This window comes from Nannobrachium achirus (assembly GCF_963921795.1).
Source record: "Nannobrachium achirus genome assembly, chromosome: 17".
Taxonomy (NCBI): Eukaryota; Metazoa; Chordata; class Actinopteri; order Myctophiformes; family Myctophidae; genus Nannobrachium; species Nannobrachium achirus.
The window spans coordinates 48,451,501-48,470,068 of NC_137824.1; the positions used below are offsets into that span (position 1 = coordinate 48,451,501).

The 18,568-nt window shown below is 46.8% G+C and overlaps 1 protein-coding gene across 1 annotated transcript in view; it reads left to right on the forward strand.

Annotated features, from left to right (window-relative positions):
* Positions 1-18,568, forward strand: part of drp2 (dystrophin related protein 2) — a gene marked incomplete at both ends in the record, with an annotated part of 123,851 nt that overhangs the window by 21,770 nt on the left and 83,513 nt on the right. Inside the window, 2 exon segments of the mRNA XM_080746779.1 lie at positions 14,895-15,018; positions 15,864-15,975. Of these exon segments, the coding sequence (XP_080602905.1) occupies positions 14,895-15,018; positions 15,864-15,975 (236 nt within the window).

Sequence of the window (18,568 nt, forward strand, 5' to 3'; positions counted from 1 at the left end):
CGGATGAGTCCAGAAGGACCCCAATGAATGTAAGACGACTTGCTGGAGTCAGCATGCTCTTGCCGTGGTTGACTATGAAACCTAAGGCCTTCAGGTGAGCCAAAACCACTTGTGTGTGACGCGCCACTTCGTGGGCGGAGCTCGCTGAAATCATCCAATCGTCGATGTACGTCGCCAACCTGACGCCCTGCTGTCTCAGCGGGGCGATGGCTGCTTCGGTCACTTTCACGAAAACCCTCGGGCTCAGTGACAGACCGAAAGGGAGTACTGTATACTCGTACAGGCGACCCTCGAAGGCGAACCGAAGGAATTTCCTGTGTGGGGGATAAATCTGGACGTGCTGATAAGCATCCTTCAGATCCACTGAACAGTGGAAATCCCCTTGCCTGACCGACCGTAACATGGTGGGTACTGTTAGCATCCTGAAAACGTATTTCTTCAGGTACACGTTTAGTGCCTTTAGGTCCAGGATGGGACGTAGCCCCCCCCCCCTTTTTGGGCACCAGGAAATAACGGCTCCAAAATCCCATGCGGGATTGGGTCCTGTCCAGCTCCACTATAGCACCCTTGCTTAGCAATGAGCTGATCTCTTCTCTCAAAAGACTTGCTTTTAAACCACGTGCTCTGGTATGAATAACCCTGCTCGAAAGCGGGGGTATATCTGCGAACTGTAACCTGTAACCCCTGGTTATCGTTCGAAATACCCAATGGCTCGGGTTGCATAACTTCCACTGGCGCGCACAGCGTGCTAGCGTGTTTTGAGCGAGAGAAACCCCACCACTGTGCTTCCGTGACGGCGGAGCTTTTTGGCGGCCGGACCGGAAGTGGGGAACCTGCGTATCCGTATCCGGAACGACCGGAAGCGGAGCGCAAGGGTTCAATAGGCCGCATGGCGGAAACACCTTCTGGTTGTACCGCTTGACTAGCGGAGCTATTTTGCGGCGGGACCGGAAGTGGGGAACCTGCGTATCCGTATCCGGGACACCCGGATGCGGAGCGCAGGGGTTCAATAGGCCGCAAGGTGGGAACACCTTCCGATTGTACCGCTTGACTAGCGGAGCTCTTTTGCGGCCGGACCGGAAGCGGGGAGCTAGCGAATCCGTATCCGGTGAAACCGGAAGCGTTCGGTTTTGGCTCGATAGAGCGACAGGAAGAGCAAAGCGATTCGACTGATAAACAGACTCGCCCACAACTAAAGCATTCTCCCCTGACAGGAGAGGAACTTTTACGTTTAATACCTGCTCTAAGGCCTTTATGCTTGTCCCTTGACCCGGGCTCATAGTAGGCCGACAGAATTTCTGACTCAAGGTTAAATTCATAGCATCGCTCACGCGAGGGAAAATCCACTCGCGCGCATGAGGAACCATATAATTGTTTGACGTTAACATTACTGGTTGCTGATAAAACCTCTGACTGATTAAAGAGTCCTGACGGGACTCCATCATTCTTACAGGAGGCATGCATAAAGGATTCATATTGTCGACGCGAGGGATATCCCACTCGCGCGCTTGAGGAACCACATAATTGTTTGACATTAACATTACTGGTTTCTGATAAAACCTGTGATTGATTATCGAGTCCTGACAGGACTTCATCATTACTACAGGAGGCATGCACGATGGGGTCGTCTGTGCTAGTGCGAGAGAGTTGGACAGAGACAGACTTTGTTCTTTCAACATGTTTATTGTCGACACAGGAGGCATCAAAATTAACATTTTCATTTCCCCGACACGGGGTACCGAAAAACGCCCTCGTTTGGGGGGAGGGGGACCGAGAGACACCTCGGACCCCCGCCCCAGCACAATTCCCCTCTTCAGAGTGTCATTTGCGCTGTCCCCTACCGCGGCCACCGCGGTATGAAGACTGCTGCCTGCCATCCTTGGACGGGCGGCGCGGCTGAGCGCGCTCGGGAACCACAGCCTTGCTGCGGGGCCTGTCAGGCGCCCTGGCTGCAGAGGCTCCCCTGGAGGAAGACGAGTGCTTCTTAAAAGAAGCAGAGCGGCCCCTTTCCTTGGCGCGGGAGGAGCGGGACGTCCTCCTAGCTTGCTGCGGTTCATCCTGTGGCACTGTGGTGGACTCGACGATGTCCTTAGCCGCCTTGAAGAAGGTAACTCTACCCTGCAGCAGCTCCAAGCCCCCACCCATGAGGGTGGTGGGACTGTTCTCCATGTTTATGAGAGACTTGTACATCTCCCCGCGAGGACCTAGAGGCTTCTCGCCCACGTCCCTCTTAGGCTCGAGGTCGACATAGTCGAGCCAGCGGGCTCTCTCAGACTGGAGGTTGTAGTCCATGGACCTGCCCATCCACTTAACCGCATGCCAATTGACCTTCAGCATGATGTCAAATAGAGTGTTCAGTTCAGCTGTGTGCTCCCCCGTGGGCAGACCTTTGACCAGGTCCTTGGTGGAAGCGAGCAAGAGCTGGATCAGATTTAGGTCCTTAGCGGCCAGAGCAGCGGACCGGTAGGCGTTACGAGCCCTGTCCGACTGTAGCTTGTCCTCCAGGACAGTGAACCCCGGCGGGTTGGTGCCGACGGGGCCAACAAACGGCCCGTTTTTAGCCGTGCCTACATCTTTGTACTGGGGTCTGACAGAACTCAGAAAAGATTGTGCCAACAGGTGGTCCAGGTTAGGGCAGGTGGACATGCCTGCCTCCGCACCGCCCACCAAATCCAACACAGAAAAAGGCAGCTTCCTGGGGTCTTTATGTGTCTTCCATGAGGAATGGAGGGCCTTGGTGAAACCTTTCACCAGCGGCAGCCTGGAGAGGACATACGGGGCGGGAACCGAAGGCTCCTGCCCGGGCATTTCATCATCATCCTCGGCCTCTTCAGAGGGGAGAGGAGGTGGCAACTCCTCTCCAACTCTGGCCAGAGCTCTCATGTAGACTGTGAGATGATCCAGCATTTCTGCTGCAGAATCGACGTCCTCTGCTCCCGCTTCACTCGCTTGACTGGCGGGTGGAGGGGCAGTGGTGCCTGAGGAGGCCTGGGAGCTCCCTGCGGCGTCCAGTTGACGTGCTGGAGCCGCAGGGGCATTACCTTTCACAGTGACCGTGAGTCGAGAACCCTCGTCATCGACGGAGTCCTCCTCCTCCTCGGCCGTGTATCCAGAGTATTCAGAACCAGAACCCTCGCTCTGACAGGAGCTCAGGTCCGACTCTCGCCTGAAGGTCTGGACTGTTTTGGTGATGCTCACGTCGAGGGGGACGTCCCCGGCGGTCACATCCAAGCGTTTCTTTTTGGGCACCGCGCCCGAAGGGGAAAAGGCTACCGGAGATTTCGTCTGGATGTTAGCCTTCTTGGTCGCCTTCTTAGCGGCGACTTCACCAGACCCGCCAGCTCCAGTGACAGTGGAGCTAGCTGCGGTCGGTTGCGCGGCAGGCGGTGTCTCATGTAGCACGGCGCCATCTTGACTTGGAATGGCGCGCTGGTTGCCAAGCGGATCTCCGGAAGGCAGCGCCGCACCTTGACCAACGGTGCGGTCCGCCTGGGGAAGGAAAGACTGGGCTGTGGGGTTGAGAGCAGTGGACCCACCTGGTGGAGCGCAGGCCCCGAGGCCTGCCCTGGCTAGGTAGAACCGGTGTATCAGTACATCGCGGTCGTAGGCCACGCAGCAGTCACAGAAAGGTCCTGCTCTCCCCTGAGGACTCAGTGCAGAGAAGGCGTGTGCAACGCCCATGCAGCCGACACAGAGATGGTGAAGATCCTGTCCGTCGATGAGTCCTGGACAGCCTGGACATTGCCTCGGCAGGAAGGCCAGAGGATCCATGGCGAAGCACTGTAGATAGAGTTAACCAGAAGCAGACGAGCTAACAAGCTAACGGCTAAGGCTAGGCCACGCTTGATTCGGGCAGGGCCTGAACAAGCGGTAAGCAGTGTAGCTAACGTTAACAATAGCAGACGAGCTAACAAGCTAACGGCTAATGCTATGCCACGCTTGCTTCGGCAGAGGCCTGAACAAGCAGTAATAATCCTTTGTTATAAAAGGAAATAACCGTCGATTTAGGACGGAACAAGAATAAGTATTCTTAAGTACGGGTTAATTCAACACTCGCCAGTGGGCGACTCCAATGCCACCGCTTTAGGCTAATGCGTGAATAATAATAATACAAGGCTGAGTTTCAACTTATCTGAATGTGATATCGCAGAGAGTGAAAAGAGGATGTTACTTCCGCCTCCGGGGGCTTATATAGCCTGGAGGCGGGTCACTCGGGTTTGAGTGACAGGCCCTTCCTACCTACGTTAGTACGGGAGCTGAAGTAGTTTCTCTGAATGATCGCCAGGGGGCGTCATTACCCAAGTGGGAGGTCATCCTGGAATATTGACAGTAAACTCCATATGTGGACACAAAAGGGACTCAGACAGACAAATACAGATATCTCCATATGTTCATAAAAGACAGACAGATGGGTAAAATGGGTACTCGCAATTTGCATTGTTCTGCGACAGTTTTTTATGAGGACAAGAACGCATATTTAAAGCCCATTCTATAAAGTTTAACAGTTTCAGACTAATTTATGGGTCTCCTTTAAATATCACCTCTGCCGTCCTTTTTTATTTCTTCTTTTGCTTGACATTTTGTGTCTCTTTATTGGGTTGAGATATCATTGACATGATACTGTATGGAGCTATCCTAATGTCACGACTGTTTGGACACCCCTTTTCATTGCAATAACCTGTGCCACAAACATTTGTTACAAACTAAATAATAGCCTATACCAGTACAGTAAGACGCCTAATGGCGAAAAGCGACCTCGCCCTAAAGGGCTTGGCCATCTGGCCAAAGGGATTTGGTTCCCCTGGCATCACAGGGATCAACATAAATGGCAATAAAAGGGATTTGGTTCCCCTGACATCACAGTGATTATACATTGGCATTCACAGATATGGGCTTAATAAAGATGACATCAGTGATCTCCATATATGGGCATTAAAGGGATTTGGTTGCCCTGGCATCACAGGGATCTCCATATATGGCAATAAAAGGGATTTGGTTTCCATGACATCACAGTGATGACAGAGCGTGATGTCAGAGCGTGAGCGTCAATCAACAAAAAGGTCAAGCGCTACCCGCCCATCCGGACAAGATGTGACGGTTCTGATAGTAAACTGTCAGAACAAGCAATAAACAAAGAAAAACACAAACTTACATCTGTGAGGTTTCAAATTATGCAAGCTGACTTTGAGGGAAAATCCTCTCTCCCTGTTGGTAGTGGAGGGCCCTTGGTTAAATTGACAAATCACATACTGTAGCATACCCCAAACCAAAAATGCATTGTTTGAATTCTTACTATTACGTAGGCAAACCCATTATCCCCTTGTATTGAGAGGGAGCACCTCTCAATACTTTTTATTTTAATTTATATTAGCTATTCATTCACTTCTTCAGCGTTATAAATCTTAACGGTAAAACCAATATAAATTCACTTTGCTGGTTATATAGTAGTCCTAAACGTCCCATGAGAACAGTGGGCTCCAAACAAAAGTTAAACCTTTGTCTTTCCTGGTGTCTGCCAGCGCCCCCAGTGTGGTCTAGGTCAGGACTCATCTTGATTCAGATGGCCGCGTTCGTTGTCTCACCTGAAGGCAGGCCGTTTTCTCCCTTGTAGTCTGGCGTGATTCTGATAGATCCTTGTCCTCCCTGCGGGCCGGCTGTCTGCCAGGTCAAGCATTGTATTGAATCCTCTCCTTCCAGTTCCCTGGGGGCTTAAGCACAAACACAGGGAATCCTCTCTCTGCCTATAAGTCCTTTATTGTTGCCTCCTCCACCGAGTTGTAAAGCCGTGTTTACCCCCTGATAAAATACCGGTAATTTGGTCAGTGGAGCCTAGAATAGAATGTTTATCTCCTTTATACCCTTTTTGGCTTTAGTGTATTCTATCCCAGGGGTCTTCAACGTTTTCAGGCCAAGGACCCCTTAGTTGAGAGAGAGATGAAGCGGGGACCTCCACAACCTTTTCATAGATTCCATATAGTTTCATTGTTTGGCAGCACAATCATCAGTGTATTTTGGATTCATTTCACTTTGTGTTTTAACATATTTAACCACTTGAACCATCAATACTTAATAAACTTGACCTTTCACTGTACTTAGTCTGCTCTTTTTCCCCTCTACACCAAAGCTCTTTGCTGAAAATAGCCGATCTACAAGCGAGCTTGTAGATCTGCTATTTTTGGCTAAAGTTCTCAGAATATGGACGCAAGGGTTCAAGTGGTTAATATAAAAAAGGAGAAAAAAAGTTTCTATCACTCAAAGATTTGGAGGATCCCCTGTAGTAACTCCGGCTTTTTACGTTGAAACTAAATGCTCAATCAGAACGTGCCTGTGTTGTTGTTACGCTGCTGGTGTGAAATGGGCGTAAAAGGCCTTGACTGAAGCAGAGCTGTCCTCCACTCCCTCTTTGATCCTGTATATTTGAATATATAATGTCGTCTCAAACGACCCTCTCGATCAGTCAGCCTTGTCTCAAGTTGCGTTTGCAATTTCAGCAGTTCTGTCATATTCTCCTCCATAATTTTAAGCCTGGTCTCTGTCCCATCAATCCATTGTTCGGCCTCCTCTATCCTGTTGTTGGCTTTGCTCACATATTTGTTTCAAGAATTCTCTAAAATATTTTGATATTCTTAAAGGACAACTTTAGTTTTTTACAACAAGGGTTCATATTTTAGATTGTAATTAAAGAATATAAAAGATGAGTGTTAAAATTATTTAATTTACTTCTTTCTATTGTTTTAGAGATTCTTATTTCAGTGGTTGGGGGCATGCGTACAAGTGGCTAAATATGTAATTTTACACAGAATAAGCCCATTCCCAAGATACAACGCAACCTTTCATGGTTGGATGTGACTTATGGGGGCTAGAAGTGTTACTGTAAATAGCAATAAAGAAACTGCTGGCTTATTGTGTCTAAAAAGACATATTAAGCCACTTGTACGCATGCCCCCATGCGTACGCATGCCCCACATTTTAGCACGGTAAACCCGATAAAACAATAGAACGAAGCAAATGAAAACATTTTAACACTCACTTTTTCTTTTCTCTAATTACAATCTAAAATATGAACCCTTGTTGTAAAAAAACAAAGTTGTCCTCTAATATACATGCTGAGTACATGAATCGGCAGTTATCAGCCAAAATTTTCGGCTGCTCCAATGAGCGCTGGGGGTGGGTCTAACGAATATCCAATCCGCGCCACAGCCCGTTTTTTCAAGCTACGTCATCATCAGAGCGTCATCATTAGAAGACGAGGTGCTCACGTGGGTGCTCACGAGGAGACCTATAGTGATTGGGTAAAAAATAAAAAATAAAAAATAAAATAAAATCCTCCCTCCCTTCCAGAAATCGCCCACAATAGGGCACAGTTTCAGACTACTGCGTGAGCTGAGTTTGAGATCAGGCTAGCCCAGGGTCCCATTGGCCAAGCATTGCAGGACGCGCTATGATTGACTAGTGGGACGCTTGATGAAATTAACTCAGAAATAGCACCGCTCACTTCACACTAGGTGTGATTTTTACATTGTGGTATTGCTACTTTTACTTGTGAAAATGCTTCCACCATTGGTGCTGTCATATGGTTGCTGCCTACCCATAAGTCTCCCAGGCCTAAAATTTAAAATACAGACAAAATATCAAATTGGGAGTTGGGAAGATGAATGGCAGAATCATCAAACGATTTGTGACTGCATAAACGTCCTCCCCATCCCTAGTGTGTGCATGCTTTCGGAAATAAGAGTGAGAGCAAACAAACAATCACACGTTTTGCATTCTTCCTCTGCAACCACATCCCCGGCCCCAACAACAAGTATGTATTTGGAGATTTCCCTGTCAGGGATTCTAGCAGATGTTGGGTTTTTCTCATTTCCTACTAATCTTCTCAGATATTTCTCACCATCTGGAACTTGTGTACAATAGGTACAGTACACAAACACACACGCAAACACACACGCCCGCACACGCATGCACTCACACACGCACAAACACAGGAGCACTTGGTAATTGGTCCTGTCACTACGGCCGAGTGCTCTTTCCATCCTTTGCTGTGAAATCCAGAGTGTTGGTTTCTAGTGTGGAGTTAAATGAGCACACAGATTGTTGCAGTGTTTGTTGTAATTTTCCGTGCTGTCACATCGTGCAGCGTCTCTGAACGGATATTGCTATTGACACCGAGAGGCCTGCCCAGCCGGATGGGTTGTACCCTGCCTCCGATAAAATCAGCCGCCCAATTAAAAGGACGTACTGTACTGTACTGTACTGTACACAATGCTGCAATGCTACAGTCTCTCTGTGTCACTACTTCCTCTCCTCCCGCTTTCCCTTCCTCACTCTCATATCGTCACTGGTCGGGCAGAAACCTTGCATCTCCAAGATTCAAATTTGTATGTTTTTTTTTCACAAGGTAAAGCTCTGCTTCATCATACAAGGCTGTCGCACAAAGGTAGTGAAAACAGCAGATCTACAAGCACTCAAGTTGTGTGCTTGTAGATCAGCTGTTTTCACTAGTTCAGATCATTTTTAAAATGATATATACAAAACGAACGGTTTTGGACATACAAGGTTTTCACCCGACAAAGACGATATCCTCTTCCTTTTTCTCTCCAATTTAGTCGTTTTGACGATTGATTTCTTTGTGTTTTCACTGTTGTTGTATGTATGACTCCCACCCAACGTAGCGCCTTCGTCCTACTCCTCCCACTGACTAATAGGTGCCGCCCCCAGCCTGTAGAATTACGTGCAATGACAAATAAAACATCACCCGCACCAAGGCCCGTCATACCGATTTTTGGGAGGGGGGTGCACAGCGCAGGCCGAGAAATACGGGGTTTTCACAGGAAATTATTCATTTTTAAAGTCATTTTTTTTTTTAAAACAGTTCTATATGGCGGCAGAACCGTTTAGGCTTAATATAATAGCGTTTATTTAAAGCATGATGTCTTAATCTTACCTTGGGAGAAAGTTCATTCACAGTCACTCAAATATTTCCTACACAAACTAGACTGCTCCCGAGTCCCGTTCAGCGGGGGCCCCCCACTGCAGGGCACCCCTTTCTGGGAGGGGGGGGACAACAGTACCCTTTGCCCCCCCCCCCCCTATCGGCAGCCCTGCCCGCACCCAAACACAGGCCAATTGTGTTTGTATAGATGCCCAACAAAGCCGGACGCACTGGTCCACAGTGGATTCGAACCCATAACCTCCGAGGTGATGGGACTTTTGCACTGCTCCCTTTTTTAATCACACACAAGCTCCTATACAGTATCTCTTGTCCATTGTCTTTATTTTTTTTTATCTCTCCCCAGGCATTCTTGGTTTCTCTCATGCTTTAAAGCTATGGTTACTGTTGGTACAGTACATCCACTCTACCTCCCACAACAGCTTCACTTCTCTCATGCTGAGGCATGAACCTGTTAAAGAAAGTACAGTAGTTAGAGATGGATAAAACCCCTCTCCTCTCCTCTCCTCTCCTCTCCTCTCCTCTCCTCTCCTCTCCTCTCCTCTCCTCTCCCCTCCTCCCATTTTCATCAAGGCACTCTTTATAATCTAAGATTCTTCACTCCCCAAGCGTCTTCTTGCGCTAAAACTTTTCAGAAGGAAAAGAGAGGGGGAAATTGCTATCCCCGTTTTCTATGGAGAATTAAAGTGTTACGAGAAATGTGAATTATTGATCTCAAGTGGATTTATTCTGGTGTCTTTTGGTGTGCGCAAACACAGTGTTGTGTGTGTGTGTGTGTGTGTGTGTGTGTGTGTGCGTGTGTGTGTGTGTGCGTGCGTGCGTGCGTGCGTGCGTGCGTGCGTTGGGGGATTAGCATCTCTTCTCCTCTGTGAGCTCTTTGTAAGCTGGAGTGTGTGTGTGTGTGTGTGTGGGGGGGGGGGGGGGGGGGGTAAATGGGATTCCATCATGTTCAGATGGAGTCAATGAAGTCATTTCCTCTTTCTGACTACCCCCCTCCTCCTCCGTGCATAATGTATCTTAATCTGATCTGAAGACTTGGCCAGTTAATGTTCCTTTCACCAAAGACCAAAGCCTCTCAGTGTGAAATTTAGCCGGATTTAAAGTTTTAAGACCGTGCGTCGTCCGGCTGCGGGAGTCCGGTCATCATCTCCCACTCTGGGTGGCAAAGCTTCTGAGGAGAAGAAAGAATAGAGACAATAAAAGGAGGATAAAACTGGGAGGGAAAGCAATTGGGTGGGGGGGTGTATGGCAGACAACAGAGGAAGAATTTGAGCGTGAGTGACTAGTGGCATAAGAATAAGGTAGCGAGGGGGAGTGTTACTGTATACACTAGGGCATTAACGACTTGCGATTTTTGAAAGTCGACTCGACTCAGTAAAAAGTTGAGTTGAAGTCGACTTTATCGTTTGATGACGTCATCACATCATACACGACCACCCAATTATTTTGGGGGGGTCCCCAGATGATTAACTTAATGTGAAACATTGTTTTTTCACTCAACTGTAAACAAACCAACATAAAGTTTAAGTATATAGAGGGTTAGTCTTCAACTTTCTAAAGTGCCAATTTAAGGACTTTTTAATACCTCTAAAATGACAAATTAAACATTGTCCAAATTGTCAAATATATAGAGGCAGAAATTGTGAAAATAGCTGATCTAGATCTGCTATTTTCACAATAGATTTGTCTTTTTTTTTTTTTTTTTTTTTTTTTTTTACTTTTCAACTTTTCTCTGGTGGGAGTCGACTTGTGTAATGAAGTCGACTGAGTCGACTTTTTCGTTAATGCCCTACTACTGTATACACAAAGAGATGGAGAGCAAGTGAGAGAGACAATACAGTGCGCTTGGAATGCCTGGAATTACGTTTTCCTTCGCCAGGAATCTTATCTCCAGCCAAAGCCTCCCGGTGTCGCACACTTTTTTTGCATGGTTGCTTGCAGAGTGTTTGCCAGTTCAGTGGGGCTTCCCTTTTACCTCGGGTGAGCCGGCTTGGCTCCCGTTCTATCGGGACAGGCGAGCCGCGATCCTGCAGCTTTAACACGCAGGCACCCAAACGCCGTCTCCATCTTGCTGCGCAGCAACGCTAATTCCAGTTAGTAATGTAGGAGATTTTCCCCAACTCCAAATGGTAATCTCTTCATGCTGTAAGAGGATTGACTCCGCCGGCTTCCGCTAAATAAATGACTTTGACTTATTAATGTGCACACCTGCAATGTGTTTTTATGGAGTACAAAGATTAGCACCAAGGTACAAGGCAGGGGGGGGCGGGGGGGTGACACACCAACATTGTAAAAGCCCTGGGAGCGTCTGGGTGTGTGCTCACCCATGTGCAGGGGTGTCGCACCAAATTCTGGGCCCTGGGTACAAGGATTCACTGCGGGCCCCCATGAATGTTCCTCATAGGGGGAGGAGGGGTTTTAACCCATTTAGACTGGGAACGCAATTTTTATGCATTATTTTATGCTTTAACTATTGAAAAATAGCAGACGTAAAAGCTCACAGCGCGGCAGTGCGAGCTTGTAGGTCTGCTATTTTTGAAAAATCTTGAAAATGTCTTTGAAAAGGTCTTTGAAAAACCTATGTTTGTATGTCAGTGGTGCTCAAACTTCTTCATGTGAAGGACCCCCAAAATTATATATATTTGGCCACGGACCCCTCATCTCAAAATATCTAGTTCCAGGGACCCCCCAGAAGCAAAATTTGAGCTCACAGCGCGGCACTCAGTGCCGCACTTGTATATCTGCTATTTTTCAATAGCTAAAGAAGTATAAAATAATGAATGCCCCTCTACCTTGGGCCCTAGTAACTCAGTCCCACTCCTCCCCCCCCCCCCCCCCTTGTGACGCCCCTGCTGATGTGTGTTAGGGTTTTGTGTGTGTGCGTGAGTGAGTGAGTGTGCGTGTGAGAGAGAGATAACATGTGAGAGTGTGTCTGTGCCTTTATTTTAATGCATTCAGTGGTCTGTGTATTTGCTCTTGAGTGCTGAACTCAAGGTTGTGGTTATTTGCATACACTGTATAGGGAAAGCTGTTTCTCGCGGGCCCAGTGCTGCTGGTGGGCCTGGTGGTGGCCTCTCCTGCTAATTGTCTCCACCTGGGGGAGAGTATGTTTTCCTCTCCGTCCGTGCGTGCGTCCGTCCGTGCGTCCTCGCAGTTTGTGAGCGCCAAATCTCAGTCGCCGTTGGCCCGGTCGCTGCCAAAGTGAGCACACACATTCCCTGGATGCCAATCTAGAACCTCTGCCCTAAATTTTTCAAATGGGCCTTTTCTAGCGCCAACTAGTGGCCGATGTTTGCTAAACACATTTCTGTGCACTACTCTTACAGATTTTGTCCAAAAATCCTACAAATCGGTAGGCAATATCTCGACAGTCATGTGATCGACACGGATCTGTCCGATTTTGCATATTCCATCCTGATTGGCTAAAATTGGCTTCCAAAGTTTGTGGGATTGAGCCGTTTTGAACAAAATGCCTCAAATCACAAACGCAAAGTGCAATTATCATGAAATCGCGCACACACGTTCCCACTAGGCCGAAGAAGAAATGCCACTTAATTTTTTTTTAATCAGCCTCATGGTGGCGCTATAACAGCCCGATTTGTGGTTTTACCTATAACTCCACCGATCAGTTTCAAACTTTGTAAGCGCACTCCCTAGAGGCTAAGGATAAACCTTTGCCCTGCATTTTTCACATCAGCTTTTTATAGCGCCACCTTTGGGCCGACTTATGTAAAACACATTTTTGGATATTACTCCTTGAGATTCTATCCAAAAATCATGCAAATCGGTACACAGTATCTCTATAGTCATGTGATCAAGTCCGATCCGTCTGATATTTCATATTCCATCCTGATTGGCTAATATTAGCTTCCAAAGTTTGCAGGATTGCTCCGTTTTTGAACAAAATGCCTCAAATCATCAACGCAGCTTGCGATTACCGTGACATTTGCCACACATATTCCCACTAGGTCAAGGAACAAATGCTACCTGTTTAACATTGTCCTGTTATAGCGCCACCAGCAGGTAGACTTTAGCAAAACACATTTTTGGAACACAATGCTTGAAATCATGCATGCAGCGTCCGATTGCCATGAAAGATCTAAGGTGAAGAACATATGCCACCCTTTTTACATTGGCCTATTATACAGTAGCACCACCAGGACGCACGGCCTGGTGGAGACCTGTGCTCGGAAGAGTACTGCTTCTAGTTGTAATTGTATTGGGTGGACCAGCTGACAGGGGCGTCAATTGGGTATGGCAGGGGTATGCAGCTGCCATACCCTGGGTCCAGGGGGGAAAATAAAAGTTACTTTTAAATATAAATCCATGGATGTTTCTTTGTCTATCTGTGCTGGTTTACGTATGTTGTAAGATTACAGTAAAATAACTACAAATTGGGGCGCCCGCTGGCCTGGTGGTCAAGGAGCATACCACATACTAGGCTATGATGCCTGCTGGCGTCGCCGGTTCGATTCCCGATCCGGACGACCTTTGCCACATGTCATTCCCCATCTCTCTCCCCATTTCCTGTCAGTCTACTGTCCTATCAATAAAGGCATAAAAAGCCCCAAAACAAATCTTAAAAAAATAAAAAAATAACTACAAATTATAATTATAGTGTCCACACTTGTATTCTCCCCATCTTGACAAAATGGCATATTCCCATGTTCCGCAGGTCAGCTGCACAGGTGCAATGCATTATTGTTAATTGTGGCACGTTTACTAACATGCCAAGTTTAGCTGCCCTTGAACAACCATAGAAACGGCCCAAAAGAAACCGTAGAAACGGGTGAAAAAATAAAATGTACTTCTTAAAATAAATGTATCATGCCTGTTGCTAAGGTATGGCAGCGAGCGTGCAAGACACCAGTCATGTTGCCGTACCTTAGCTTTTTCTGAACTGACGCCACTCACTGCCAGCTGACCAACGCTGGTCTGGCCTCATTTTCTGCCATGGACCCTTGCAGCTTCTCAAGTGGGCAACTTGCGGAGGCTTGCGTGTGCCCCTGTCAGCAGTTCGCTCTTTGTCTCCCTGCGTGCGTGCGTGCGTTTGTGCGTGAGAGACAGAGCGAGAGAGAGAGCGAGCGAGTGCGTCGGAGAGACTGAGTATATTCAACAGTGCCAGTTTGAGTAATGAACGCCCCTGGTAACCCTTGTATGCAAATGAGTGATTTTGTTCTCTCATATGCACGCTGGAGTTTTCTGTGTGCAGTGTTCTTTTGTGTAACTTCTCCGCCCTCTTTGTGTTGCATTGCCTTCTTCTCTTTCCTCTTGAGCCCCCTTTCTTTTTCTCTTCTCTCCCACCCTCCCTTCTGGCTATCTTATTATTTATACACTGTAAAATCCTGAGTGTTCATTTAACTCTGACCCCTTAACAGGACCGTTTTCACACCCTCAATTAAGCCATTTAGGCCTCGAATTATTGAATGCTTTAACTATTGAAAAATAGCAGACATCGCGGCACCGAGTGCCGCGCTGCGAGCTTGTGCTATTTTTGAAAGATCATGGAGATTTGTGCAAATCTTTGAATATATATATTTTTTAAAGCGAACATTTGTAATCAAATATTTGCTCCTGGGGGGTCCCTGATACTATATTCTGAGATGGGGGTCCATACATATCATTTTGGGGGTCCTTCACATGAAAAAGTTTGAGCACCGCCGACATAGAAACATATCTTTTTCAAAAAACCTTAGAAGGATTCAGAAGACACTTATAGAATCGGATCAAAATATTCAAAGAATTGCACACATTTTCAAGATTTTTCCAAAATAGCAGATCTACAAGCTTGCAGCACGGCACTCGGTGCTGTGAGCTTGTGGATCTGCTATTTTTTAATAGATAAAGCATAAAATGATACGCAATAATGCGTACCCGTTCTAAATAGGTTAACTCTCTCTCTCTCACTTTCTGTACATCTCTCTCTCTCCTTATTTCTCTCCAGGCATTTATGGAGGACGTCAAGTCTCGGGGGCCGTTCATCTACTCCGTTCTGGAGTCGGCCCAAGCCTTTCTGGCACAACACCCCTTCCAGGAGCACGAGGAGACGCTGCCCTGCGATGGAAAAGGTCTGCGCCCTTGCATCCCCACTATACTGTACCCTGTGCCAAGTGCAGCCGGTGCCAACATTTCAGGCTCATTTACCGTGACCGTGGCGCCCGCTCGCGTGGCCCGGGAGATCATTAGGTGGGACGCCATGCAGGTGAAATCCTCCATTAGTTGTTATTAGCGTGCATTCTGTCCTCTGGTGTCACACTGTGTTGGGGGGGGGGGGGAGATAGCGGTTGGGTCGGGAGCAATTAGCTGGAGTTCAGCGGCTCCGCAGCACCATCTGCTCCGATCAATAATCCACTCCTCTGCCCACTCAAACGCCCTGCGTTGAGTTTGGCTCTCCACCGCTGGTTTCTCCTCCCGCCCGGATAATCTTCCGGTGCCTCTCCATGAACTTATCTTCTGTTCACTTGTGTTCTCTTGAATGCCCACATCGTAGTTGTCGGGTGGAAATCTCGTATCTCCAAGTTTCAGATTTGTATGTTCTTTCGCAAAGTAAAGCCCTGCTTCATCATACAAGGCCGTCGCACAAAAGTAGTGAAAACAGCAGATCTACAAGCACACACCGCCTCGCATCGGCTGTTTTCACTAGTTTAAACCATTTTTTTAATTAAAAATGCAAAAGGTACGGTTTTGGACATACAAGGTTTCCACCCGGCAACGATGGGATCTCTTATCTCTATTTCTTTTCTCCAATGGTTCATCTCTGACATGCGCCCACTCAGTTTCTCACATAACGTCCGGCTGAATGTGTTCCGTTTGTGTTCTGTTTCTGTATCGTTTCTTTGCTTGCTCCTTCTGGCCTCCTGTTACCTCTCCGTCCAAATGACCCTTTCTAATGCCCCCCTGACCCCCCATGCAGAAGTGTCCCCTCGGCATCGCATCCTCAACGTCAGCCGGTCCGTGTGGAAACAGGCCAACGTGGCCAGCGACCTGTGGGAGAAGCTGACGGCTCGCTGCGTGGATCGCCACAGGTCAGAACTATGTGTTCACATTCACTGCACACGCACGCACACAAACACACAGGGAGTATACAGTATGTTGTAATGAATCAAAAATAGCTGAGGTCATGAAGGAGAGAGAAAGAGGTCATGGTCCGTTGTCTGTTCAGGAGTGTGTGTGTGTGTGTGTGTGTGTGTGCGTGTGCGTGCGCGTGCGCGCGTGCGTGTGTGTGTGTGTGTGTATGTGTGTTGACCCTACAGCAGTGTCATAGCGTTATGTGGTTACCAAACGTAAACATTACGCTTAATATAAAGGTAAGTTAGTAAGTAGTACTTTAAAAGTAACACTTTAATAAGCTAACGTCTTTTTTAAGTTTAGTCAGGAACACTCACGTCAAAGTAGATTTAACCATTTTATTGCATAAATGGAATACAGTTAATCTTGGCGTTAAAGGGTTCCGCGTTCGGAGATATTCGAGCTTGCTATGCAAAATCGGGGGAACGCTAAGCAAAAAGGCATACAATAGTAGTACAATAGCAGTACATTGACATATTAGCTTGAATCAGCAGACATAAAATTGAAAGTATTTGAGCCTATGCCAGACTCTGATCAAAAGGTGGAGCTAGGGTGGAGCAGGCAGCTAAGCAGCAGCAAATCCGAAGCTTCATATAAAAGACGAGCAAAGATAGTGAATGCAGCCGTATTTAACGGAGCCTCCCTTACTGAGTGAGAGCTCTGATTGGATTAGACAGAGTGATGTAATGATTAGCAGATCTGTGAGTGAGGAGTAGGAAAGGAGCTAACTATCAGCTGAGGTGTGCAGGGACGAGCTGGCCATTGGGAAAAGCGGGACAACTCCCGAACGGCCGGTTCATTCCCGGCCGGTCCAGGCCGGCCATTAGGAAAAAATGTAACTGTCTGCACAAAAGTAAAAATTTAACCGTTTGCACAAAAGTAGTGAAAACAGCCGATCTACAAGCACACAACGCCTCGCGGTGCGAGGCGTTGTGTGCTTGTAGATCTACTGTTTTCACTAGTTTAAATATTTTTTTAAATGAGTGCCAATGAGGGCCTCTCCAATTCTTTTTCCCGGGCTGAATCAGGGGCCCAGCACGTCCCTGGAGGTGTGCGAGACTAAGGTGTCCTGCATCATCTAACGCTGAAGCTTCATATGTCTTTAAAGCCATTGGAAATCAAAATCCACAATAACTCTCTAACTGTAATTTAGGGTCGTATGTAGGCCTACATAATAGTAAGCAGCTCTAAAATGTATTTTCAATTAGTAAGTAAGTAAGAAATAGTTTCAATCCAAATTCAAATAATTAAGGTTTATAAACTTTCTTGATATTGGGATTGGATTGGGAAAACACAGACATTTGGGAAATGACACAATTAATTCTGCAAATCAATCATAAAAAGGATACAGATCAGTTGTCCCACCCAGACACGTGCCACAAAACCTCTCAGCTCAATCTGTCTCTGAGTCTGAGCCAACTTGTCCTCTCTCTCTCTCTCTCTCTCTCTCTCTCTCTCTCTTCCTCCCTCCTCTGCTCTGTTAATCACTTAAACCCTATAAACTTTCTTTACTGTGGTCCCACAAGGATCTGGTCTCCTCTTTTCTTCCCTGTACACAAAATCTCTTGTCTGAAAAAATATACAAGCGCACAAGCTTAATAGACGTATATTTCCACAGACAGCAACACAGTTTAACCTGCTAACCATGCTAAGCAAAATTTGAGATTGCGATGCAGAAACCTCCCATAGAGTAGGCCCAAAGTAAGACACTGCATTTCTGAGTTTTAACCTTTGAATTATGCAACTCTCTGAACTACAATGGTCCACCAAGTCTGGGCTTATAGTGGCAACGCTTTTCCAGCAGCAGTGTGTGGCAGCATTGGTCTAGCAGACATGTGACTTTTTTTGGACAATAATTGTTTTATTTTTTTCCTCCCAATTCAGTATTATGACAAACAATTCCCTGTGTATTCTAGTCCCTTGTCAGTGATAACTCCTAATGTTGGTCCTGGGGAGAGCACAGATAACCATGAGTCAGCTTCGGTATGACGTCAAGGTACTTTTCACCAGGAGGACATTCAGGTAGCCTAGTACAGGGGTTCCCAAACCTTTTTGTCTCAGGGCACCCCATAAATATTTTTTTTAATCCGAGGCACCCCTACATTATAATTTTCAATCCAAGCACCTTATATTTATAGCATATTGTCGTTGTCGGGTGGAAACCTTGTATGTCCAAAACCGTTCGATTTTCGCATCGCGAGGCGTTGTGTGCTTGTAGATCAGCTGTTTTCACTAGTTTTGTGCGACAGTCTTGTATGATGAAGCAGGGCTTTGCTTTACCAAAAGACATACACATTTGAAACTTGGAGATACGAGGTTTCTGCCCGACAGTGATGATATTTTAGTGATTATGTTGCAAGGAAAACGTTGAGATAATAGCCATTTTGGTTAGAACTGACTGAAAATAACTTTGTACTTCAAGTTTAAAATGATACTAAATATTTTTTCAAGTGTCCAAATAAATCCCAAATATTATCAAATTATCTCGTGGCACCCCAGGGTGCCCCGTCACCCACTTTGAAAACCCCTGGCCTAGTACGCGCTATTCCT